The sequence below is a fragment of the Petaurus breviceps genome, unplaced genomic scaffold (assembly GCF_028583685.1).
Source record: "Petaurus breviceps papuanus isolate PSGF00001 unplaced genomic scaffold, PetGlider_PUasm1.0 37, whole genome shotgun sequence".
NCBI lineage: Eukaryota > Metazoa > Chordata > Mammalia > Diprotodontia > Petauridae > Petaurus > Petaurus breviceps.
In genome coordinates, this window is record NW_027186296.1 from 27,264,008 (window position 1) to 27,291,973 (window position 27,966).

A 27,966-nucleotide genomic window follows, 5' to 3' on the forward strand; every position below is an offset into this window, starting at 1 on the left:
CTGACTTGCCCAAGGACACACAGCTGGTAGTGACTAAGCTGGGTCCCAAACCCTCAAATCTTTTATGCCAAATCTAGGTTTTTTCCATTGTACCACATGGGCTCCTTAGAATGACATTCCTTAAGTAGAACAGGAGCAAAAAATTAGATTTCTAACTGTCCGAAATGTACTTTCTATATATCTTCCCATCCAGACTCAAACTGCTGCTGGGTCCATGACCTCTGACAGATAAGCTTTTACCTAATCTTTCATGCAACCAAGCCACTGTGACTCTTACCAGCCATTTTTAAATGATGCCATCTCACATTTCCAACCCAACCGACTTCCAACTCTAGCTTCCCTTTATGTCTTATCTTCTGCTATTAGAATCTAAGCCCTTAAGAACAGGACTACCATGCTTGTTTATTTCTATGTAATAAGTGCTTAATAAATGCATCTCTTCATTCATTCATGTATATGTTTTTCTGTAGATGGCTGACATTGTGGATGTTTCACGGACATCAACTTTGGAGCTCCAGAACCAGCTGGATGAATACAAGGAAAAAAATCGCCGGGAACTTGCTGAGATGCAGAGGCAATTAAAGGAGAAAACCGTGGAGGCAGAAAAATCCCGCCTGACAGCCATAAAGATGCAAGATGAGGTAATAGCTAGTTGGTTCCCTTGCTTAACTTCTAAATCAGAAATATGCTTCTGATGTCTCAAAATGATGGATCTTTGATGTAGTGCTTGGGGTAGGCTCTGAAGATTGTTCTTGGGTCTGGATGCTTAGATAAGGGAGAAGAATTTTTAGGATTCAGAGGTGGAATATTTTGTTATGTGATTAAAGATAAAAAAATAATGAATGATTCAGTTTTATCTACTAAACATTTATTAAGCACCTACTAAAGGTCTGGTGCTATGCTACAGACTATGGTACAAAGAGAAAAACAAAACAGTGCCTAGGATAGAGTGTGGGACTTGGAATCAGGAAAATCTGGGTTTTAATCCAGCCTCAGATATTTACCTTTCATGTCATTCTGTGCGAGTCACTTCTCTTTGCTTCAGTTTTGTCATCCACAAAATGGAGCTAATCATACCTGTAGCATAATGGAATTAGGGGCAGCTAGATGATACCTTGATAGAGCAGTAGGCCTAGAGGCAGGAAGATCTGAGTTCAAATCTGGCCTCAGACATTTCCTAGCTGTGTGACCCCGGGCAAGTCATTTAACCATGTTTGCTCAGTTTCCTCATCTATAAAATGGGCACCTGCTGCAGGGTTGTTGTGAAGATTTTATGAGATAATAATGGTAAAGTGCTTAGCATAGTGTTGGGCATCTAGTAGGTGCTACATATTAGCCGTCATCGTCATCATCATTGCTAATTATGAAGATCAAATGAGATTATGTTTTTAAGGTGCTTTGCCAGCCCTAGAATGATATTTTAATGTCAGTTATTAGTATAAGTATAAATATAGTTCAGAGCCTCAAGTATAGTATTGCCTTTAATCGGTTGGCAAGATATAAAATTCTACTTAAGAAGCTAGCTTTGGGCCAACTTTTCATTTGTGTTGCAGCTTTTCCATTGCTTTTCTACCTTTTGGTTATTTAAAACACAAGATTTTATTTGATAAAAGGAGGAGGGAGGTCACTCATTTCACTGAAATAATCTGTTATTAAATACTGAAATGCTCACAGGAATCCAGAATGCCAGTTATTCTCTGCATTCACACTCACATGAGCACGCGCGCGCACACACACACACACACACACACTCTTCATGTGGTCACATGGCTTAGTGTCCTCCAGGTGTCCCACAGCTATAAGAATCTAAAAGTTCTTGAAAGTCTCTAGTGGGAGGCACATTGGTTTGGGCTGTAGGATTCCCTTCCAGATGTAGAAAATTCTAAAAACTAGAATTTAAGGCTGAGAGAAACTCTAGAGGTCCACTGGTGCTAAACCTTTTTGGAAATTTTTTAAAATTCCCTTTTTCACATAAAAAAATTTTCTGGGACTCCCACACCATGGCAATTGCAGTTTTTGTACCCATTCATTGGAGGAAAAACCATAATAAAGAAAAGCCATTCTGAAAAAGGTCATATTTCATTCCAAAGACCAGAAAACACTTTTCCCCCCTGCTTCTATTAGGCACAAATGAAGCATTGATAATATAAAACCACTGATGCAAAACCCCCTATACACCCTTTTGTTGGAACTAAATAAAACCCAAATGACAATACATGGTGAGCATATGGTTTATAGAACTCTTGCAATAACTCCATGGCCCCCAAGAGTCTGGGGCCCACGGTTTGAGAGCCACTGATCTGGTCCAGTGCTCTCATTTTACAGATCAAGGACCTGAGGCCAGACAAGGTGAAGTGACTTGTTCAGAGTTACACAGCTAGTGGGTGATTGACTCTTTCTACCATGCCAGGATGATTCTATAGGAACTATTCTTAACCTTCCCCTAAGTGCTCTCCAGACTCTCAAGTTTATTATTAAGAGCACAAGCTCCTTCCTTCCTTCTTTCCTTCCTTCCTTCCTTCCTTCCTTCCTTCCTTCCTTCCTTCCTTCCTTCCTTCCTTCCTTCCTTCCTTCCTTCCTTCCTTCCTTCCTTCCTTCCTTCCTTCCTTCCTTCCTCCCTCCCTCCCTCCCTCTCTTTCTCTCTCCCTCCTCTCTCTCCATCTCCCTTTCCAATTCTCTCTGTTTCTCTCCTTTTATCACTGTTTGTCTCAGTTCCCCAACACCCCACCCCCTTCTCTCAACTTAAAAACTGCTTAAGAAAAGAAACTTTTATTTAAAAATATAAATTTGGAATTGTTGGTCAGCCCCATGAGTAAATGCTAAACAGGTTGAAAAAAGTGTAGACCTTTAAAAAATAAACTTTTGAAGAGTTCATCAGATCTTAAAGGAGCTTGATCACAGGATCCCCAATCACTTAGATTCACATAAAACTGTGATGAAGCTTAGCTTGAAGTTGCTAAACTGAGACCGATACATGGACATTAAAGTTTTCTCTAGCATTTTTGAAAATTATTTTTATTTCTGAAATACTGTAGCATTGCAGGTTAGTGGATTATAGTTGGAGTCAAAAACACCTGCCTTTCAATCTGGCCTCTGACCTCTTCACCTACCAGCTGTGTGACCCTAAGCAAGGCATTCAATCTCTGAGCCTCAGGCCAATCTCTAAGATTAACGACTAGGTTGTGATTTGTGTTGGTAGGGCCATTCTTAACACCAAGGAAATCACATGACTTTGGCATGTTTTGTTTCCTTTTCGACAGAAAAGGGGAAAAATATTCTCAGGTGTTTCATCTGGGCATACATAATCTACCTACTTATGTTGAGGTTTTTTTTTTTTTAAATTTTTAACCCACAATTATCAAGCATTCCTCTTTTACCTCCTTGTACCTCTCCCCATCCAATGGGAAAAAAAAGATAGAAATAAAGACAGTATCACAAGCACAGTCAAGCAAAAGAAATTCTCACGTGGGGAACACCCCGAAATATGTTTCTTATTTTGCTAACATGCATCTATCACTTCTCTGTTACAAAGTGGGAGGCATTCTTTTTTATTGGTACTCTGGAATCAGAGCTGATCACTGTTTATTAGAGTTCTCAAGCCTTTCAGAATTGTTTGTTTTTATAAAATTGACATTAAAGTATAAATTATTCTTTTGGGTTCAGGAAAAACAAGCAAACCATAATAAAGTATCTTCTGTCAATACCATGAATTCAACATCCCAGACCATTTGAATGTGCTTCACATTGTCCGTTTTTGGTGGCAAAAGGCCACTAGGAATGTTTATCAAACCACTGTGCACCAACAAAAAGGAGCAAACATTACAAGAACCTGCTGTGGGTTCAGTACTAGGTGTCGGGAGCTCCTAGTCGGGAGCACGCAGGACAGGAACTTTTCAAATACCTCCCTCAATTCAAGTGCCAAGCTGCAGTGACAGAGCTGTTTGAAATTAAATGAATAAATAAACAAGGACCTTAAGAAAAATGAACCCGACACACATGATGGATCCTAGAAAACCTTGGTGTGTTCCCTTTTTCTTCACAAAAGCCTGGAAATTCTATTTTATTTCCTTTGTTGAGAATCTGTTAAACCTCCAAGGAAGGAGGAGGATCTGTGGCCATGATTAGAAAGGAAATTATCCTAGGATTAATGCCTTGGTCCTTTTTTTTTTTTGCATAAACTTTTCCCTAAAAATTTCCATAAAATTTTGCATAAATCATTATTTATAATTTGGTGAAGTTAGGTGCCCAGTTAGGGTGAGAATAGGTCTGTTTTATATCCTCAGAATGAACAGTGCAGACATGAAAATTAAAATGATCTCACTTTATTTTGATCAAAGATGAGTTGTTGAAAAACTTGCTTTTCTTTCTCTTTAGTCAATTCCCACGTGTTTATGGAGTAACTACCAGGTAAAAGGTGCTGCTAGTGTCTGTAGGGAAGATAAACAGGTAATATAAAGCTCTACCTGACAAAAGAGGAAAAAACCCTTCATTATCGTCCCAAACTACTATGTTTCTTGACTAATAATTCTAGTAGGAAACATTTTTTGAGGAACAAAAACTATTTTCTTGTGCCTCTTCTCATTAATTCTTCTCTTTGGGGGATTAAAAAAAACAAGTAGTAAACTTCTTGAGACCATCATATGTAGCATATAAGACCGTGCAGTGATTTTTCCTCATTGTCTTTAGGATGAATGCTGAATGCCCTCAATCTTTTTCTTTTATTCTAGTTGTAATGTTTGAAAACATGCCATTTTTGGATGGGTTTAGGCCAAGGCTGCTAGGGTCAACCTGTGAGACAGGGGAAGAGGTGTGTTTTTGGGAAGGGGAGGGTCTCCAGAGGAGTTCCCTGCTCTGCTTCTAGACCCAGTTCATTTCTTTTCATTGGGAAGTGGCCTCTGGTTAAGAAGGCTTTTTCATGGATGCCTCTTCTAAACTGCTGGTTCAGTGCCATCTTGTGGGCGAAAAAAATACTGTGACTGACTGGCATTGTATAACTTGGTGTTTTCTTGAAGGAAGCTGGAGAGCCGTTAACTCCTAGATTGCTTTGTCTTTCATTTCAATTGCATTTCTAAATATTCTGTCTCTGTATGTTGCTTTAGGACAATATTTCCTTAAGTTATTATTTATTAGCATTTTGTAGAAATATCATAATAAGTTCATAGATCTTGAGCCAGAAAGAATTTCAGAGGCTTGCTAGCTAGTTTAACCTCTACATTGTAAATATGGAAACTGAGACTTAAGGAATTTAAGTGAAATTAAGGAATTTAGTCAATTAATTAATTCCACTGAAATTAAGGAATTTAAGTGAATGTCACACAGTAAGCATCAGAATTTGAACCCAGGTCCTCTGACTCCAGAACAAATATTTCCTTTTCCACTGGACCATCCTGGGATTTTAAATTGAATGAGACCTTAGAAGCTATTACATCATCATCATTTTACAAATGAGGAGAATTAACCCAGAGAGATGAAGTAATGATTAACTCAGAGGTATGAAGTAGAAAAGGAAGGAGGTTAGTATTTAGTATGTATGTTTGGGGGAGAGGGTTGAGGGTCTGGAAAGAGATGACTACATAAATTGAAGATGGCCGAGGCTCCCAGGGGCCTAATGCTGTCCCTTGGCTCTCTGAGACCTCTTCTGCCTTCCCATACTTAAGACATTTCTTTCCCCTGCCATGTTCCAAAATTCTAATGGCTTTTTCCTTACATAAAAAAGTTAATCTTATACAAGAGTCTCTATTCCATTGTTGAATGTTGATATTGGTCTAATCGGTGACCCCTCCAGAGGAATATGAATATATAAAACCCTAACCCAGAGTCAGCAGTTAGTCAACAAACATTTATTAAGCAATTATTATATGCCATGCACTGTGCTCAGCAGTACAGTGCTCAGCAGGAGTACAAAGAAAGGCAAAAAGCACTGTTCTTGTTTTCAAGGATAATGAAGGAGACACCACGTAAATCATACATAGGATATATAACATAGGTAAAGGTAGTTTGAAAGAGAAAGCAGTTGGGAGAATTGGGAAAGGCCTTCAAAGGTATGGATAAATAATGGTGATGTTGCAGACATTCTTTAGACCAGTGGGACATACTTGTGAAGCAAGGTGGACTTTGTGGTGTCATGGAAATCATCTCACATCACAACCCTTCCTAGCAGTGTAATTATACTGAGTCTCAGTTTCCTTGTTTATAAAATAGCTGCATAATTACTTCCTAGGTTTGTTGTCAGGAATGTGTTTTATAACCTTAAAGGAATGTGGCAGATAGACAGATAGACCTATATTTATCTGTATTTTTTGCACTGTTCCTATAATTTCATCATTGTAGGGAGATCCAAATGAGGATTTCCCTCTGCCAATATAGGTGCAGATCTATACCTTCTCTCCAATTTATAATATGAGTTATATGAAATACTTCCAGGTAAAGTGAGTTGCCCAGGGTCACATAGCCAGTATGTGTTAGAGTCAGAACTTGAAAAGTAAGTGTCAATTCCAAAGCTGGCTCTATCCATTATGCCATGCTGCCAACTTCATCATGCTCATTATCAATAATAATAAAGTAATAAGTATTGGCAGTAGCTGTGGAAGAGGTAATAGTAGTAGTTGTGATGGTGGTAGTAGTGGTAATACTAGTAGTATTAGTCATAGTAAATTCAGCTATATATTTTTGTTCCCAGCCTAGGACTGGGGAACATGTTACTAGGAACACTGATGGGCAGAGGGAAAGGATAATGAAGTGAAATATTTTTCTTCTCTTTTCTCTTTAGTTTTTTCCTAAGTTAACTGAGCACAGCAAGTAAATCTATTCTCTACCTTTTCTTCTTTGCATACAATCAAGGGCATATATAATTTTATATATATATACATATATATATATATTAAGGTGGATGGAGGTGAGGGTTCAGAATGATACAGACTGACAAAGACCATATATCATTTCCTTAGTTATTTAGGCATTTCTTGTGAAAGGTATATTCACAGCTTGCTTTGGTAGCCTCTCTCACCATTTTTGGAATGTGTTGGGGGAAATCTCTCAATAAAAAGGTTGAGTTGTGTTGATGGCAGATTTCAAAGGTGATATTCATTTCAAGAAACAAACTTAGCACCCACTATATAGTAAGCACCGTGCTAGCTAGATGTTGGAGGAGATAGAGGTTTAGAAAACATAATGTCTCTGTCTTCTTGAAGTTTAGAGTTTACTTCAGGTGTTCTTTACCTGAAGTCTGTGAACTTAAAAAAAAAAAACCCACCAACTTGGGGCAGCTAGGTGGTGCAGTGAATAGAGCACTGACCCTGGAGTCAGGAGGACCGGAGTTCAAATCTGGCCTCAGATACCACACACACACACACACACACACACACACACACACACACACACACACACACACACACACACACACACACACACACACACACCCCTAGTGTGTGTGACCTTGGGCAAGTTGCTTAACCCCAATTGCCCTACCTTCCCCCTTCCAAAAAAGCAAAAAAACCCAAAACAAAACAAAACCAAAAAACATCAACAGGGCAACTGCAGTTTCAATGTAATTGGTTTCCTTTGTAATTCTGTGAGTTTTATTGTATGCATTTAAAATTGTTATTCTGAAAAGAGTCCACCTTCATAGGCTTTGCCAGGCTAACAAATAGGTCCATGCCTCCCCCAAAAGGGTAGGAACCCTTGTTCTAGTAGGTCTAGGTGCATAACCACGATACAAGGGGGGAGCAGTGTGATAAGAGTGGAAGGAGCATTGGATCTGGAGCATCTGGCTCTTGTAACTTACTACCTGTGTTACCTTGGGCCAGTCACTTAAACCTCTCTGAGGGTCTCTCCTCATCTTGCAGAGAGGAGGCTGGACTAGTTGTTGGCTAAGGTACCTTCCAGCTTTCAATACTATGCAAACAAAGACATATAATCAAAGTGCTGCATGAACTTCAAAGTATTGGTGGGATTTATCTGTCCCTCTCAATGACAGGATAATTATTTCATCAAAAGAGATTCACGTATAAAAAGCCCCATCCATATACTGGTTTTTAATTTAGATTTCCCTTTTTATTATAGGCTTAAACATCAACAAACATAAGCATTGCCACATAGAACAGAAAAATAGCATTGTATATTAAACTATGGCTTTTATACAGTTTTTTAAAAGTGTATATTAAATTTGGCACAAGAGTAACAAAATCGTCCCTCTTTGTCCATATTCCCTTTTGCTCTTTGTATATTTAAAAAATGTTTTATTTACATTCTTTTTTCTTCCACATACTATTAATAATATAACTATATTTTATAATTCATAATGTAATTTTAATATAAATATTAATACCATTATAATTTAATTATTGACAATATAATAATTATAACAAGTTTTATAAAGTGCTTTGCTAATATTATTTCATTTGATCTTCACAACAGTGGGAGGTAGGTGCTATTATTATCATCTCCATTTTACAGTTGAGGTAACTAGAGCAGAGAAAAGTTAAGAGACATGCCCAAGGTCAGACAGTAACTCTCTGAGGCCAGATTTGAACTAGGGTCTTTCTGACTCCAGATCCAGTGCTCTGTCCACTGCTCTGTACATAGTCTGCAGAAGCTCCTTAGGAACTAGACCAACCACAGTAACTTTTGTAACCCAAGGAACCAGTGACTCAGTATAGGTTTGAACTACGTACCTGCCTTTAAGACCAGAACTCTGTCTTTCCATCAGCTTTCTCAAATCTCTCACTGGGGATTCATTGTCTGCCAGGATTTTTATCTCACCAAGTTTTAGGATAACGACCATGTCTTTCTCCCTGCAGATGCGCCTGATGGAGGAGGAGTTACGAGATTACCAAAGAGCTCAAGAGGAAGCACTCACCAAAAGAGAACTTCTGGAACAAACATTGAAAGACCTAGAGTATGAGTTGGAGGCCAAGAGTCATCTTAAGGAAGATCGCAGTAGACAAATCAAGCAAATGGAGGTATAGTTAATAATAGCTAACATTTATAGAGTGCTATGTTCCAGGCACTGTGCTAAGTGCCTTACAATTGTTATCTCGTTTGATCCTCACGATGATCCTGAGAGGGAGTGCTATTATTATCCCTATTTTACAGATAATGAAACTGAGGCAAACAGAGGTTAGGTGACTTGCTCAGGGTCATCTAGCTAGTAAGTATCTGAGGCCAGATTTCAACTCAGGTCTTCCTGAATCCATACTTATCTCTCCCTCTACTGTTTGTTCCACCTTGATGTCATCATGATCAAAGGAGGGTATATCTTGGAAAGCTTTGAAGATTTTCCCTTCAAGCTTTTAGCTATAAGATCACTCATTTTCATTTCTCTTGAGTTGCAATCCTCTTGAGAATTTAGTAGTATCATTTCAATTTTTCTCTTGAGATTCAATCCTCTTGAGAATTTAGTAGTATCACTCTCTTATATGCTTAAGACATAACTCTGGTGGGAGGATGAGGATTCATAGGCCAGTAGCACAGAAGGGACTTAGAAATACTCTGGTACAGCTCCTTCATTTTAGAGATGACAAATCTGAGACCCAGAGAGGTTAAACAGCTTGCTTTAGATCACACAAAGTTAGTTGTAGAACTCAGAAGTCAGTTCCAGAGTCCTCCATGTCATTGCATGCTTTATTTTGGTTTCCTACTTTTAACTAACCTTTGCTCATGTGTAATGTAATCCAGTTTTGTATGTATATATATATATATATACATACACACACACACATACGGTATGATAAATGTGGTATAATTTAATTCTACAACTACATGATGAGCACTGTGATGCACTTGGCACCCTACTTTGTGGAATCGGGCTTTGTAAAATAAACATCTAACTTAGACCCTGCCCTCAGGGAGTTTACCATTTTGGGGGGAAGAAATAAACGTATGAAACAGGTAGCAAGGGAGACAATGGGAAAAAATCTTAAATTCCTTTAATTAATAGATTTAAGTCCTTCAAACACTTAACAAATAACCAAAAAAAAGTAAATCAGAAAATCTAAATAAGAATAATGCATTGATAGTTGTATAGGTGTAATCTTACAGTCATCACACCCACACTTAAAATAGCACAATACTTAGAACAGTGCCTTCCAAAAAAATAGCTTCATCCAATATGGCAATAAGGCTTTTGAGAAAAAGCTGGATTAAAATAAAACTTGGACCGCATTAACAGAAGTTAAGATGTCAAGATGTTTTTAGGTGGCAGATAGATGTTGCTCAAGAACAGGGTGAAAAGGGATGAGTTTGTAGTCAGTGTAATTCTTGAATTTATTTTGCAAATAGCTACTTTCCCCTAACCTCTTCAATGACAAAGAAACCACTTATACCTAGTGAATATTAATTCTGATATTACCAGTTCTCTAGATGTCTCTCCTAAGGGAAAGGATAAATAGACTAAATATAATTTTTTTCTGTTTTCTTAAGATAGTTACAAATTACTAATAGGGCCCCTAGCATGCTTATTCTCTAGGAATTTGAGTTAACTGTAAGATGAAGATATGCTAACTCACATAATTGGAAGCTTGGTGCCCTTTGCCCCACATAAGCCATCTCATAAGCCAGTTTGGAACATAAGCACTGACCCAGACCAGGAAATCACCCGGCTATACTTGTTCAACACATGGGCAATGGAAACCCTGGAAGGGCTGTATCCTTAACTCATTATCCCACGAAAATTAAAATAGCATTTTCTTATTTGAATAAAGATACTTTCATCAATGATTTTTGGTATAAACAGATGTTGGGTGGATAACAATATGGATAAATAGAAAGAGTAAAAGAATTAGAGGTTTGTTTGTTTGTTTTTAACTTGAGCAAAATTTTAAGGAGGATCTCTTTTTTCCATTTTTTTAAAAGCAATTGGGGTTAAGTAACTTGCTCAAGGTTACACGGCCAGTTATTTTGTGTGGGTGCCAAGTATCTAAGGCTGGAACCGATCCCGTGTCTCCTGACGCCGGGGCCGGCGCTCTTACTCACTGTGCCACCTGGTCACCCCATCTTTTTTCCATTTTAAACTGGAAAAAGAATAGTTCTCAGGCCCCCAACCAGTGAGAGGAGTACTTTGACTTTCCATTGACCTTTTAGAGGGAACTGGCATGTGAGAGAGCTAGCTGAACTGCCTTGCTCTCACTCTTACCTAGCTTTCCGTTTCCCTTGCATGTCTTCCATAAGGAACAGAGTCATACAGAAATTATTTTTTAGCCAGCTGAGTAACTGATTATCAGCTAATGAGCACCTTCCATAAATTAGAAGGGGAGGGAGCAGTTAATTGAAGTGGGCTGTGATTGTATAGACTGTCTTTTATGAAGATCTCTTAATTACATTGTGAATATTCTCTGTGAAATTTATAGAGCCTTTGAGCAGGTACATGATTCCTACCCTAAATGAACATAATTGAATACTGGGTGGATTATAAGGGTTCTTTTAGTTTCTAGGTATAGATGCTTGGCAAGAGTACCCCCAGATGTGTGGCAGATACACTAGTCACAAGAAGCTGTTCTTGGTTGATGGTTTTTTGTAGTCTCTAGATCCTAGTAATGGTATTCTTTGGCCTTTCATCACTCACATGCAATTTATGTTCTGTGCATAAAGAGGAATCTCTAATTTCTCAATCTATTTTGATCATCCTGAGGATAATATTTTGGTATTTTGATAGATCATGATCCCATTGATATGGACTGGTCAGTCAGTCTGTCAATATCCATTTATTAAGTGCTTATTAAGCATGTTCCAGACACTATGCTAAGCCTTGGGTTCAGCCCATTTATGCCATCAGATTATGTGCAATCTGTGTTCATATTTTTCAGCAGAGAATATAATTCATGTAGAATCATCGACAGAAAGTTGGCTACTAATCCATTACTATTTTTAAGCCACAGAAACTCATGAAGAATGTCTACTAAGACAGTGGAATTTGTGAATTGTGATGGTAAAGCATTAAAATAAGAGAACCAGATCAAACATTGTACTTAGCTTAAATGTATGTATAACATGCTAGGTGGTTCAGTGGATAAAATGCTGCGTCTGGAGTGAGGAAGACCTGAGATCAAATTTGGCTTCAGATACTTACTAGACATGCAACTCTGCGCAAATCACTTAATGCAGTGGTGCCCCCCCCACACTTTTTTTTAAATATCTTAGGAGTACCAGTGGACCATCTGAGATGCTCATTTGTTACTCTTCATTCTCAGTATGTGACTAGACTACCTCCTTTCACCACCATCGATGTTCCTCTGTCATGTTTTTTACCCCCACTTCTTGCATGCAAACCATTGCCAGTAATGTGCTGTTGCCTGTTTATACTCACCACGTGCCTTTCTGTTGTTGGTTGGGTTATTTGTAATATTTTCTTCTGAGATTATGTTGTTTCTAGGGACAATATTTATCCATAAATATTTCAGCACCCAAATCCAGGACTGCCAATTACTTTCTAGCATCTGTGGCTCTAACTTAATCCAAACATTTAAAATAACAATGAACTGGTGACTAGAGAAAAGTAAATGCAAAAACCTAGCAATTCTGGGTGTAGAAATTTGCATTATTTTTCCCTTTCTTTCTCCTGCCAACCCACAAAATTTCTTTAAAGTGCATTTTCCATAGCAAGCAATGAATTGCAAATAAAAACCAACTCAAAAAAATTTGGTGTCACAACTTAGTGATCACTAATTTGGCAACATTTGATAAACTTTGAATCATGATCCAATATTGTCTTGAGTTCACTAGGAGAGGATCATTAGTTGCCAAAGGTACTAACAGACTTTGCCTTCTCCAAGGCTCCTAGGATCAATGCTAAGAATTGGTAGGTGATACAGTTTTACATAAAATGAAACATTCTTCTTACATAAAATGAAACAAGCTTCTTCTTGTCCGTTGCTGAATCCATCATGAGTACTTTGGACCATGCATGAGCCATTCCTTTTAAAATTAGTAGTTCATTGAGAACCAATGTTTGAGGTAGTCCAGAAAATTTCTATCCCAGCCCACTTAGCTCCAGTCTTCTATTCTCTTTCCTCACCTTGACACTCCGATGCCATGCCTTCACATATGTTATCTTTACCCTTCACCCTCACAAATAGCTATCCCGTTTTAATCTACTAAAAGCCCAATTTAAATGGGTGTATGTGTGTCTGTTCTTTTGCAGGACAAAATTTCTCAGCTGGAGATGGAACTAGATGAAGAAAGGAACAACTCTGATTTGTTGTCTGAGAGGATTACCCGGAGCAGGGAACAGGTACTGCAATAGCTGAAAATGATTAGGTTAACATGAATGAACCAAAAAGAATGAGATGTTTAAATATGAACAGTTAGGCTAGAACACAGGTCCTTAACCTTCTTGTGTGTGTCACAGACCCATTTAGTAGTCTGGTGAAACCTATGGACTTCTCAGAACAGTATTTAAAAAAAATTTTTTTTCTTTTTGGAGGGGGGAAGGTAGGACTGTTGGGGTTAAGTGACTTGCCCAAGGTCACATGGCTAGTAAGTGTTAAGTGTCTGAGGCTGGATTTGAACTCAGGTCCTCCTGACTTCAGGGCTGGTGCTCTATTCACTGTGCCACCTAGCCACTCCCATTTCATCTTATTTAAAAAAAAATTTTTTTTGCAGAACAGTATTTTTAAATGCATAAAATAAACACATACAATTACCAAAAAAAAAAACCCCTAACGTATCAAAATATTAAACCAAAAACCTTATAGACACCAGGTTAAGACTTGTTGGGCTAGAAGAAAACTTCTGTTATTGCAACTTGACCTAATAGCTCTCAATACTTTAAGCCACAGGTATTGAATATGTGGATAATATTTTCAGGTCTTATTAAAATGCAATTGGGAAATATAAAAAATACAATTAGAACCTAGATGATGTTAAAATTTGGTTTTTTAAGTCAATATGCAGCCTGCAGGTTTCATAGCCCCATTTCTGTTTGATCTTGATATGACTGCCCTAAGTCACTTGACTTCTTTTTTTTTGAATGGGGAAGGCAAGGTAATTGGGGTTAAGTGACTTGCCCATGGTCACATAACTAGTAAGTGTGTCAAGTGTCTGAAGCCGGATTTGAACTCAGGTCCTCCTGATTCCAGGGCTGGTGCTCCATTCACTGCACCACTTAACTGTCCCTAGTCACTTGGGGAGAATATAAAAATTACCTTGTTATAGCAATATAGAATTCAAATTTCTTTTGTTTTTTTTTGCTTTGGAGGGCAATAGGGGTTAAGTGACTTGCCCAAGGTCACATGGCTAGTTTGTGTGTGTGTGTGTGTGTGTGTGTGTGTGTGTGTGTGTGTGTGTTAAGTGTCTGAGGCCGGAATTGAACTCAAGTCCTCCTGACTCCAGGGCCGGTGCTCTATTCACTGTGCCATCTAGCTGCCTCTAGAATTCAAATTTCTAAAAATCAAGGTAAGTGATTAAGTCACAGAAAAATCTCTTAGGTTCTAAGCACCATCATGCTAGGGACCATGTCTTATCTAAATTTTGTTTCTCTTCTATTTTGTTGTTGTTCAGTTATTTTCAGTCAAGTCCAACTCCTTATGACGTCTTTTTTGGGATTTTCTTGGCAAAAAATACTAGAGTAGTTTGCCATTTCCTTCTCCAGTTCATTTTACAGATGAGGAAACTGTGGCAAACAAGAGTTAAGTGATTTGCCCAGAGTCATGTGTCTAGTAAGTATCTGAAACCAAATTTAATCTCAGGTCTTCCTGACTCCAGACCCAGCATTTTATCCACTGAACCACCTAGCGTGTTATACATACATTTAAGCTAAGTATAATGTTTCATCTGGTTCTCTTATTTTAATGCTTCACCATCACAATTCACAAACTCCCCTGTGTCTTAGTAGACATTCTTCATGAGTTTCTGTGGCTTAAAAACAGTAATGGATTAGTAGCCAACCTTCTATCGATGATTCTACATGAATTATATTCTATATGAATATATGTTTATGAAGCTAACAAGTAATTAATAATTAATGATTCTATATGAGTTATATGCTATATGAATATAATTTCTATATGAAATCAATGATGCTGGTCTTCAGTAGATACAGAGATATCCCTTAATGGCCTTCCTTATTGACCCTTCCAGGATGACTTATCAGTACTTGTTCTTTCCTGGTATTGACTTCATGAACCCAGAATTACCTTCACACCATGATGACACATTAAAGTAGGGCTTTAGTAAATGACTTTGCCCATAGTACATAATTACCACAGGAATGCTGAATAAAATTTGAAAAATATCTTTGACTGTACTAGGAGAGGACTTCATAGTCTGTTTTGTATTGTGACTGAGAATAATTTATTTTTCAAGTACATGAAGTGTCAGGACTTACCTAGCACCTTGCTAGATGAATCACAAAATTACTCACTGTGACTTAGTACAGGTATGGGCAGAAAAAGAGCTTATGTGTATTTTAGAATTATGTGATGAGGTCATCATGGTCCTTGAACTAGTGTTGCCACGGACCAGGCAATGCAGATTGGTGGTAATTGGTCCATGTGCCTGAGTTTTGTTGGTTTTGATTCAGTCCATCAATTCAGCAAATGTTTATTATGTGTTAATTATGTGCAAGGGCATTGCCAACCATGCTAGAACTGCAAGGTTAGAAACATCACAGTTCTGTCTAACCTCCTACAGTCCTTAGTACACATACCATAGATGAACTGATTGGCACAAAGTGAAACATTTGAGCAGCTTGGTGGAGCTGTGCGTAACAACACTGCAGTTGGGGGTCAGAAAAACCTGAGTTCAAATAGCTGTGATGCCCTGGGCAAGTCACTTAACCTCCCTCAGCCTCAGTTCCCTCATGTGTAAAATGAGGTTGATAATAGCACCTACTCCCTAGGTTTCTTTTGAGGATCAAATGAGATAAGATGTGCACAGCCCTTTGCAAACCTTAAAGTGAGTGCTATATAGCTGCTAGTTATTATTCATGTTGGCCTCCGGTGACTGGCACCTAATTAGTTTTAGAGTTTCTCTAAGTAACAGGAGTTTTTAACTTGGGGTCTGTGAACGTGTGAATTTAAAAAAATATATATTTTTACTAAATATATTTTTAGAAGATATGTTAAAAATCTTTTAAAATATCTTTAAATATCTATTTTAAATATGCCTTTATTTTAAAAATATCTTAAAGTATTTTTAGAAAAACCTATTGGAACTATCTTAAATATCTTTTAAAAATATCTTTAAATAGCTATTTTAAAAATATCTTTAAAATATCAAACTATCTTAAGTATCTTTATTTCATCATATTTGGTTTCCTTTGTAATCCTATGTATTTTGAACAAAAATCTGAGAGGGGCCCATAAGCTTCACCAGACTGCCAGAAGTGTGTATGACACAATAAAGGTTAAGGACCCCTGCTTTAAATAAAGTGGATGCTTTTGGATAATTGTGGTGATAGCCTCAGGAGACAGGTATAATAACTACTATGAGAACTGAAGTTTTTCTAGTGCTTTATTGTTACAAAGTTCTTTCCATCTCCTGTTAAACTAAGAGGCTTGAGAGTAGGGCCTGTTTTTGCCTTTCCTTATAATACCAGGACTTAGCACAATGGCAGCACATTGAGGGAATTACTAAATGCTTATTGACTCTCTTGTATCATCTTAGTTAATCCTTCAACCGACTCTGTGGGTTATACATTGTACAAGTATTTGTATCTCATTTCATAGATAAAGAAATGGGATCTCTGAAAGGTTAAGGCCCTGGCTTGCTTACACAAGGAATCAGCCAGGATTTGAATACAGACCTTCTGACTCCAACTTCAGTTCCCTTTCTACTTTGCCATGTATCTCTTTCATATCCCTGGAGCTGAGTAGAGTGCCTCGCACACAAGCTAAGTGCTTAATAAATGTACATTGATATCTCCTCCAAATGCACTTTTCTGTCAAGGTACCTCCTGACTTCTAAAAGCTTTCCCTGCATAGATGAACAGATACCATTAGATCTTTTAGAGACACAGATTATCAGAGATGGATAAAGTTGCCTTTCTATCTCTCTCTCAAAGGAATTGGGGACTCTTGTCTTCTGCTTGCCCCTCAGTGCAAAGGGGACTTCTTCCTCGTTATGCTATCCATGTTGAATCATTGTTTATGTCCCTCCATGTGCTTCAGACCTGTGCCAACAGGTCACCTCTTATGTACTGCACTAAGTGAAAATCCCAAACCACTCAGTTGGGGAAACCCAAACATGACATAATTGGCCAAACTGAATTTTTAACTGTGACTAATAGTCTCTGAAGTTCTTGTGACAATTCAGAGAACACTTTTGGTTTTGAGATTCTTCTAAAACAGATGATGATAATTTACATTTATTGGACATTTTAAGATTTACAAAGTGCTTCCATAATGATCCAGGTAAGTGTTTTAAGTGTTATTAGCCACATTCATAGATGATGAAACTGAAGCTCAACAAAGGGCCACACTTAGCTTACATCAGTCAGCCTGCTTTGGCTTAGCATGTAGCTTAACATTAAGTGAAAGTCTTTTAAGCATTAGAACTAGAATTGGGGAGGGGGCTTTTGGAGGGCAATTGGGGTGAAGTAACTTGCGCAAGGTTACATGGCTAGTTTTTTTTGTGTGGGTGTTAAGTGTCTGAGGCCTGAACCGAACTCGGGTCCTCCCAACTCTGGGGCCGGTGCTTTACTCACTGTGCCACCTAGCCACCCACTAGAATTTCTTTCAGCCTATGGAAAAAAGAAAGAAAGAAAGAAAGAAGAGAGTTTCAGTAAAACATTGAGAAAAAATACACAGAAGAGAGCAGAAGAAAGTTCAGAAGGGGCGAAGCAGGGCAGTTTTGTTACCATCATATTAAATTTAACATATATTATTTTTTAAAAACACTATATGCAGGGACAGCTAGATGGCACAGTGAATAGAGTACTGGCACTGGAGTTAGGAGGACCTGAGTTCAAATATGGACTCAGACACTTAACACAAAAAACTAACTGTGTGATCTTGGGCAAGTCACTTAACCCCAGTTACCCTCCAAAAAGCAAGCAAAACAAAACAAAACAAAAACTATTTGCAGAAGAGACAAGAGAAATACAGGGGCAAATGTGGATTAGCAAACGATTGACAAAAATTATTTTAAAATAAATTTATTTAAAAACAAATGATATAACAGGTCACCGTTTCATATGCAGGCCTCTCTTTTGTTCTTTTTTTTTTTTTAAAGCAATCTGGGTTAAGTAACTTGCTCAAGGTTACACGGCCAGTCATTTCTGGGTGTGATGCTAAGTATCTGAGCCCGAATTTGATCCCCAGGTCATCCCGACACTGGAGCCGGTGCTCTTACTCACTGTGCTACCTGGCCGCCCCTCTCTTTTGTTCTTTATTGAAATATTCATGTTTATTTTTATTGATCAAGCTCATAATAAAAAAAAAACCTTTGTTTTTTTTTTTTTTTTTAAGAAGGCATAGATTCAGATTCATTTAAAACAAATGGGAGGCTGAAAGCAGTCTGTTGCACGGCATCAGCTTTTCCCTCCTCCATGAATGTGGAATATCTGTGTTCAGTTTGGCTAGAGCCAGATGACCAGAAGTCTTAATTAGGAGATAAGTTTTCCAGACAACTTGGACACTTAGATTTTCCTTTCAGATCTGACCAGTGTTGGCATGAAGGTATGGATTGAAATTTTGTCCAGATGAGTTCATTTCCCAGAACTTTTTACCTTTCCAGAGCCCTCTAAATGGAGGCAAAGTTTGTTTTCTCAGCTAAGGATATTTTTCCCCCAGGAAGGTTTCTGATGTACCTACTAGGGCCAAAGAATGATTTTATTCAAATATTGAAATGCAGGCATTTGACTCATTATTTAGGCTTTTAAAAACTAGCTGTCATTTATTTGGTGCTCAAAGGTCTGCAAAGCACTTTAACAATATCATCTCATTTATTCTCACAACTATCCTGGGAGGTGGAGGTTGTTATGATCTCCATTTACAGATGAGGAAAACTGAGACAGACAAAGGTTAAGTGACTTGCCCAGGTTTACACGTTAATAAGTATGTGAAGGTGAATTTTAACTCAGGTCTGTCCTACAAATCAAGCTCTCTATCCATTGTGCCACCTGCCTGCCTTTAAAGGAAATAATGCTATTGTGAGATAAATTTTACTTCACTCTTCCCTTCATCCTTCCACATGTGTGTCCTTTCTTACCCAGCTGAAAAACTTTAATATAGCTTCCATTGTTCCCCAGTTAGGCCTTTGAAAGGTATCCTTTGAAAGACCCTAAGAGGACACTGACTCTGGACTCGGACAACCTGAGTTCAGATCTTGCCTCTGATGCTATCTCTGCCTCCATAGGCTTCTGTAAAATAAAGAGGTTTGGACCCAATAGCTACAGAGGGTTCCTTCTAGTTCTAGATCTCTGTTCCTATGCTTCCATGATATATTTGGCATTCAGGTAGCATAATAAAGTCTGTGGAATGGCTGCTCTTTTTAAAAGGAGGAAGGTTTGGGGCCTGATGGAGTTTGCTCTCATACTGAGCTTATAGCTTACTTTTGGTAAAAGTTGCAAACTTTGAAAGGAAAATGCATTTCAGTGTTTTTCCAAATGTGCTCACTCTGTGAGTTCCCTGGATCGCCATGCATTTTCCTTTTATATATCTGCAGTGCCTGTGAGTGTAGACAGTTAATAAAAAAGCTATGCTTGGGAAGAAAAATTTTTTGTTTGCAACGGAGACGAAAAAGCCCCAGCCCAATGGAAAGATATTCATCCAGCCCTAATCACTTGGCAGGCAGAATGAAAAATACCAATCCCAAACCGTCGGGTGGCTTCCGAGTTCTTTCCAGGAGCCTAGTGAGGCTGCCCAGTTGCCATGGCAATCATAGAGTCAATACAGGCGGATAAAGTTGCTGGAGCTGCCACAGTCACTTTCCAGAAAGTGATCCCGCGGGTCTGGCACACACCTGCTCCTCCATCAGCACCAGGTGGCCAAGGCCAGTAAATGAGAATGTGGAAATGAAGTCTCCCCCCCTTGCAATGAATGAAGGATCAAAGTTTTTATTAACTTTATCCCAGCCTCAAATCTGCCTCTTGTTGAGTCAGCTGCTTGAAAAACCTGGTGTGTGCAGTCAGTTAATGTTCTTTTTTTTTTCTCTCTTCATGATCAGGTATCGTATACAATATTGGTAAGAAGTGTAAATTTCCCAAACTCATTGCAGCCCAATGGTAAACACAGGTGATGGGGCTAAATATTGTTATTAGTGATCATAAATATTTCTGGCTTTTCATTAGCCAAATATGCAGCTGCTTTTAATCCTGAAAGCTGGCACAGGCCACTGGTGCCTCTGAAATGAAACCTGGATGAATCTGATACTGTTATTTCTCATTATAATGCATAGTGTTTAGCATACTTTAAATCCAGCTGTGATAACTGTTGCCTTAAGCTGCAGTTGTTTTATTCTTTTTAATTTAACTAGGTGGTTTTTAGCTCAAAATATTCATTGCTTTAAGGGGGAGGGTGGTAGTGGTGGTAAACAGAGAGCACAAAGGACTGAGCATTCGAGAAGAAGTAACATGAGCTGTGCCAGCCAGGGATTCTTTCTCTTGTTGAGACAATGGGCGAATAGTGGGCCAAAAGATGAGGCAGGCACAGAACTCGTTTAGTACCAGAACAGCCAAGGAGAGTTACAGGCAGGGACTTTAGGAGCGGGCCTGGGTCTTTCAACCCATCCCAAGTGATTGGTTGGTCAGTTCTGAGGATGTCCAAGTTGTTAAGAATGCATAGCCTCTGCTAGGTTCCATCTGTCAGAACTCACCATTGCAGGATAGGGCTTATTTCCTGGTGTTGTCCAGGACTCACCACCCCAGAGTGCCAGGGGAGAGAGAATTCTTCATTAGACAAGACCAATTGGGAAGTCTTTCTCTTCTTCTAGTTATTGCTTCAGTGATCTTACAAAAGATATTCGGATGCCTCCCAATTTGTGTCGTAGTAGCCTTTTGCAAGTCTTGTCCTGAGACTCTTGCTGTGGTATCTTTCTTCTCTAAAAACTTCATTTGAAGAACTCATGGCCTCCTAATTTGTGGCAGCCTTCAAAGATAATAAGACTAGAAGTGATCCAATAATTCTGTTCTTGGGCACGTGGTCTTGTCTGGTTAAAACGTCTTTTGTTAGTTAACTCCTTTCTGATTTTTATTTTTAGTGCCATTCTTAATCTAGATTCAGTGATTAGAGTATTTCTCTCATCACCCTTCTTTTGCCCTATTGACCTTTGGCCATACTGATGCATCAAACACCAGCCATTGACTTTGTCTGCTCCTGAATCACATAACACCACTATGGATCTGTGAATTTACCACTGTGAAATCATACTTTCTAACTCCCACAGGGTTATTGTAATCACCGAATAGTTCTTTTTATTTCACTCTTGGGACTTGAGAAACCATCTAGTTTTACATATTTTATCTTAGACAAAAGGCCAAGAGGAAAGTTCTCATTTCCCTCTTTTTACAAATAAGGAAACTGGTGTTAAGGTGTTCTAGGTTGCATAGATTATGCTTTGGCTAGAAACCATGTCTCCTGTCTCTCAATCCAGTGTTCTTTCTATTATACTGTAATGAGTTTCTTTAGCTCCCTCCCACAGCAGCCGTGGCAGAAATTCTCAAGACTTCAGTCCTACCTTCCTTCCCTCTTAACAAAATGAAGTAAACATTTGTTTATTGGCCAATGGCATCTCTCTCTCTCTCTCTCTGTCTCTCTGTCTCTCTCTCTCTCTCTCTCTCTCTCTCTCCCTCTCTTTTTTGTTGTTGTTTTTTTTTAAACTAAGATCAGTCATTGTCCTTTCCTGGCTGCCCTTGTCCTCCCTTCACTATCTGTATACACTCATGATTTCTTTCCTTTTCCTCTAATGCTCTTGCTCCCATTTCATGAGGTCAGAACCTCTTGGGGGTTCTCAACCATGATCCAAGGGTTTGTGCTAAAAATTCTTTAAGGACACCTTAAGCAATAAATAATAATAGGATATTACAAGCATATTAAATTACCTTGTGGAGTAATTTTTTTAAAGGAGTTCAAGAAACAAAAAGCATTGGGTATTACTATGGTGATACTAAGCCTTCTACATGTGTTCTGAATCTTGTCCCTTCCCATCTGCTGCTGGATGTGTCATCTATAAAATAGAGATCATTATGCATGCTGTACTCTTAGTTCACAGAGTTGTTGTCAGGAAAAGTGATTTGCAAGCCCTAAAGAAAGTACTATATCAATGTGTGGTATTATCCATGATACATTCCTTCCTTAATTAATCTCCTACCATCTGACTTATTACTCCACCTTCCCAGTGAAGTAGAGTACTTTTGAAAATCACCAGTGGTCACCTTTCTGAGCAATTGAAAGGTTTATACCAGGGGTAGGGAAATCTATAGCCTCAGGGCCACATGTGGCCCTCAAGGTCCTCAAGTTCCTCAGCCCTGGTTTATACTGTGCCCTCACCTCCCTTTCCTTGATTATTCTAATAACCACTTTCTCCTTAAAATACCTTATAAACACCTCGATAGTGTTCTGACTCTCTTATTTTTCTAAATGATCCTTTCCCTCCTATCCCCCCCTCCCCATAAGGGGTCTACTGTCTCTCCTTCCCTAATTATAGGTGCCTGTCAAGGCTGAGTTCTTGAGCTCCTGTCATCCTCTTTCTAAGTGCTTTTCCTTTGGAGAGCTAACCTATCTATTATATAGTTTTAGTTCTTATATCTATGAAAACGTCTCTCAAATCTCTTGTGCTGACCTCTCATCCAGGTCCCAATCTTGCATTTAAAGCTGTCTTCCGGACCATGCTATTGATAAGGTCTTGCCCTCACCTCAGACTCAACACATTGATACCGAATCATCTGAAGAAAGATATGACCAATTTAGTGAACTGCAAGCTCAGTGTGATTCCACAATGTGACCCAGCAACCAAAAAGTTATTGACATGTAACACATGACCATAAGAGTGGAAGTGATTGTCCTGTCCTATGCTGCTCTGATAAGACCATAGGTGGGATATTGTGTCCAGTTCTGTGAGTCTCATTTAGGAAGGACGTGGACAGACGGGAGCATGTCTCGAGAAGGGCAACCATAGTGGTGGGGAGGGACTGGACACCAGGCCACACAAGTACCAAATGGCTGAACTAAGAATACTTCTTTGCCTGAAAAAAGGTTTAGGGAAAACAAGACTGTAATCATCAAGTATCTGAAGGGCATTCTTGTGGACAAGGAAATAAAATAATTCAGCTTGGTGCTAGAAAGGAGAATGAAGAGTTAAAGACAGATTTAGGTTTGGTATAATTAAAAAAAACTTAACAATATAGCTGTCTATCCAAAGGAAGAACTGTCTAAGAAGGTAATGAGGGCATAGTTACTGGATGGAGAGAGAGTGTGGTCTTCAAGTGGACAATGGTTGATCACTTTTAAAGGAGATTATTTTTCAGGTATAGCTTACATTAGATGATCTCTGAGATCCAAGTTAGAAATCCTGTGTAAACTCATTTTCTCCCCACTATCTTCCTCCCCACCCTCAGCCCCAAATTCTCTATGTCCATGGGGCCATGAATAGTTGAACACAACTGAACAACAACAATTTCTGTCAGTGGCACTACCTTTAAAACCATTTTTCAAGGTTGGAAGTCTTAGAATTACATGGACTACTGCAATATATACCTTGTCTTTAATTTCTCTTTACTATCTGTATGATATTGTATGATTTATTTTACATTTCTGGGTCTCCGTTTCTCAACTTTAAAATGAAGAGACCTATGATCTTTTTTATGTTTATTTATTTTTAGTTTTTAACATCCACTTCCATAAATTTCAAATTTTCTCCCCTTTCCTCCCCTCCCCAAGACAGCATGCAATCTAATATAGTCTCTGCATATACATTCCTATTAAACATTTTCACATTAGTCATGTTATGTAGAAGAATTAGAACGAATGGGAGGAATCATGAGAAAGAAAAACAAAAGAAAATAGTTGACTTTGCTTTGCATTCAGACTTCACAGTTTTTTCTCTGGATATAGATGACACTTTTCATCATGAGTCTCCTGGAATTGTTTTAGGTCCTTGCATTGCTGAGAAGGATCAAGTCCATCAAAGTCAGTCTTTGCACACTGTAGCTGTGCCCACTCAGTATCAGTTCATATAAGTCTTTCCAGGTTTTTCTGAAGCCTGCCTGTTCATCTTTTCTTATGGCACAGTAGTGTTCATTCATATACCACAAATTGTTAAGTCATTCCCCAAGTGATGGACATCCCTTCAATTTCCAGTTCTTGGCTACCATAAAAAGAACTCTTATAAACATTTTTGTACACGTGTGTCCTTTTTCCATTTTTATAATCTCTTTGGGATATAGCCCTAGAAGTGGTATTGCTGGGTCAAAGAATATGCATATTTTTATAGCCCTTTGAGCATAGTTCCAAATTGCTCTCCAGAATGGTTGAATCAGACCTGTGATCTTTTTCAGGACAGCTAGGTGGCACAATGGATAGATAACCGAACCTGGAATCAGGAAGGCCTGAATTCAAATTAGGCCTCAGATTCTTCCTAGCTGTGTGACCTCGGGCAAGTCACTTACCCCTGTTTGCCTCAGTTTCCTCATCTGTAAAATGAGCTGGAGAAGGAAATGTCAAATCCACTCCAGTATCTTTGCCAAGAAAACCCCAAAATGGGTCATGGAGAGTCAGGCACAACTGAAATGATTAACATGGTCCTTTTCAGCTCTAAATACTCTGATCCTTCCAAACCAATCCTGCAGATAAGTAGCAGTTTAATCTCCCTAATGTAGTGAGGCAGTGTGGTGTAATAGAAGCATTTTGGAATCAGAAGAGCTGGACTTGAATCTTGTTTCTGCCACCTGTGCTGGATAGGGCACTGAACTTGGAATTTGAAAAACTGAATTCAGAGCACATCTCAATTATTTACTAGCTGTGTGACCCAAGGCAAATCACTAAGACCTCTTTGTGTCTGTTTTGTGAGAGGGGTTGGATTGGATGGCCTCTAAGTTATGATTTGCTAATCTTATGAACTATAATCATGTCCCTCCTCTACTCAATAACCTTTGTTGACTCCTCATTTCCTAGAATAAAAAGTCCAAACTCCTAAATTGGCATTCAGTACCCTCTCTCAGCCTTCTCTATCTTTTCTCTGTGCACTCTGTATTCCAGCACTATTCCTCAGACCTGTCTCATATTTTCACACCTTTTTTTCTTTGCTTACCCAGTCCCCTACTTCTGGCATCCCCACTCTCACACACATTCTTAAATTCTTCCTTTTAGAATTCTTCATTCCTCAAAGCCTTCCTCAAATCAGTCTTCCTTTGTGAAGGCTCCTCTGAAACCCTTCCAACCAGAGATGATGCCTCCGTTCCCTAAACTCTTAGAACATTTTGTTCATAGTTCCCTTAGTCTGCCTTGTGGTATAGTTGTTTGTGTCTGTTTCTCATCTCCCATACTTAAAAAGGTCCTTGGAGTTGGGGACCATGTTACAGTAATCTTTTTATTCCCCACAGGACTCTTTGAACATAGTAGAGGCTCAATAAATGTGTGAATTAATTTAACAAAAAGTTTGACTTCCTCTAAAAGAAGTCCCCTGGCTTATGATTTTAAGACAAGAGCAGAACAATTAGAACCAGGAGGGCCATCCTCTGGGCTCTAACCTTTTCTGCCCAGCAATTCTGATGACCTTCACCTTCAGGAATGCTGTCTCCCATCCAGGAGCTGCATCTGGAGCAGAGCCCTGCCGTGTGTTTGCATTCATTACCGGTGGGGTTTGTATTTATATAAGATGGATAGGAATCATTTGAGTGACCTTGTTGCTATGTGTGATTAACGGGATGGATTTTTAGGCAATCAGAGGGAGAAAAGTGACCCCAGGCAGAGTTTTATGTGCTCTGTTTGCTGAACCTTTGCATTGTTAGCATTTTTTCCCTGTTAAATAGAATTCCCTTACAGTGACTGGAATATTTCATTTTGACTTACTTCTTACGTTTGCAGTTTTACTGAGCTCATTTGTGCTGTTTTTAGTTAGTATATATAGAGAAAGCCCCCTGTGTTAACTGATCCCTGGTTTAGAAGACTATTAGTCAGAGGTAGAAGAGATGGTTGTTTTTCTTGTTTGAGAGATGTTTGTTTTTGTTGTCCTGGGCAATCTCTGGCTTCCCTGCCAGATCACTCTCTATGCCTGAAATACCTTGCCTCTATCTAGTCACCAACTAAATGGGAAGGAGTATGAATCATGAGAAAGATCACTGGATTTGGAGTCAGAGTCTGCCTCTTAAAAACAGTGTGACCATTCATCCTTTGGGCCTCAGGTTCTCATCTTCAAAATGAGAGAGTTAGACTCAATGACCTCTGAGGTACCTTCTAGTTCTAAGCCTATGACAATGATGATAGGAGCATCTAAGTGGAAAGGGCACCTAGCCCACAGTCAGGAAGACCTGAGTTCAGATCTGGCTTCTAAGACGACAGTAGGAGATCCCATTAACATGTCTTATTTTCACCTGGGTAGGTCTCAGTGGAAGCTTTTGTCCAGGGTCTAGACTGACCTCTATTCTAGTTGCTGAGAATCCAAAAATTTGACTTTTTTCCTTCATACTATTTCCTGATTTCTGAAACCATCTCTGCATTTCTTGTGCTTTTTTGAACCCTGAGGGGCTGAGAGGAGGGGGTTGTTGGAAAAAAAAAAACCAGAAGTTCTTGGACCTAGGAGAAGACCCCCTTTGTCCTTAAGGAATTCTTACCTGAAGTAACCTCAGAGCAGGTCAGCATCCCTATAGGAAGAAATGGTCCAGGTCTCTTTTAGCTATTATAATGTCAATTAGTGAACACAATTTTGCCCTAAAGGCTTCAGGAACAGGCCCACTGACTTTTAGACTCTGTTTTTTTTTTTTTTTTGAAAAGCAAAAAGAAACTATTGAGATCAACATGATAAGCACTGATGATTATAGGAAGATTCCTCTGACTATTTCTTTCTTTTGTAGATTGAACAAATGAGGAGTGAATTGCTACAAGAGAGAACTGTAAGGCAAGATTTGGAGTGTGACAAGATTTCCCTGGAGAGACAGGTAAGGGCATTAGCCAGCCCATACAAAGGGATCTCTCTCCCTCATTGGCTACTGCCCGGCTGGCACCTGTAGAGGCCACTAGCCTCTTTAAATACCATTTCTACTTGAAGCCCCATTGCCCTCTTATTTCTACTTAGAGGCCTAAGGTACATTGGGATTCATTAAATGTAATCAGATGTGCAAGTATGAATTGCAGAGAATGATTAGTAGCATCCCTGTAATTTTTTAACTCACTAAGCAAGTTGTTGTCCAATTACATGCCTTGCTATTTCATTGGCTAGTGGCTTGCTTTTTTGTTAGTTTGAAAATCAAAAGGCAGCCCATGTGTGTCACTTTAACATCCAGATGGCATAGTTGAAAATCTTAAATCTTAGATAGAAAGCATGCCTTGGATTCCAGTATTAAAAGTAATCCCCTTAAAAATATCCTCTTGCCTTCCAGGATGCTTTGTTCAGTTCTCACTTTCCTGCTCACTGAGTCCCTCGCTTGTCATCATTGAAAGAATATTTTCTATGTACATGATTATAACTGATATTCTGAGAATTCTGCTGAAAGAGAGCTTTGTAGCCATGCTCACATGATAAAATCATGTCACTCCCCCACTCAGGAATCTTCACTGTTTTCCCCATTGCTTCCTAAATGGAATTCAAATGCCTTACCCTGCATTCTAAGACCCTCTGCAGCCTACCTTATCTCTTACTAATTCTTTTCATGAAAATTATGCTGCAGCCAAATTGGATTACATGTTCTTTACGTTGCAAGCTTTCTGTTTCCAGAACAAGGATTTAAAGAGCCGGATAGTTCACCTGGAAGGTTCATATAGATCTAGTAAAGAAGGACTGGTGGTGCAGATGGAAGCCAGGATCTCAGAGCTAGAAGACCGGCTGGAGAATGAAGAGAGGTAAACACAGTGGAGACCAACCCCCATGCTTCTAGTAACA

The 27,966-nt window shown here is 38.8% G+C and overlaps 1 protein-coding gene across 6 annotated transcripts in view; it reads left to right on the forward strand.

Annotated features, from left to right (window-relative positions):
• Positions 1-27,966, forward strand: part of CGNL1 (cingulin like 1) — a 210,554-nt gene that overhangs the window by 174,688 nt on the left and 7,900 nt on the right. For all 6 annotated transcript variants that reach the window (XM_069098141.1, XM_069098139.1, XM_069098138.1 and 3 more), the window contains 5 exons: positions 471-641; positions 8,799-8,960; positions 13,136-13,225; positions 26,942-27,025; positions 27,802-27,926. In XM_069098141.1, coding sequence (XP_068954242.1) covers positions 471-641; positions 8,799-8,960; positions 13,136-13,225; positions 26,942-27,025; positions 27,802-27,926 — 632 coding nt within the window. The remainder of the gene's footprint in view (positions 1-470; positions 642-8,798; positions 8,961-13,135; positions 13,226-26,941; positions 27,026-27,801; positions 27,927-27,966) is intronic.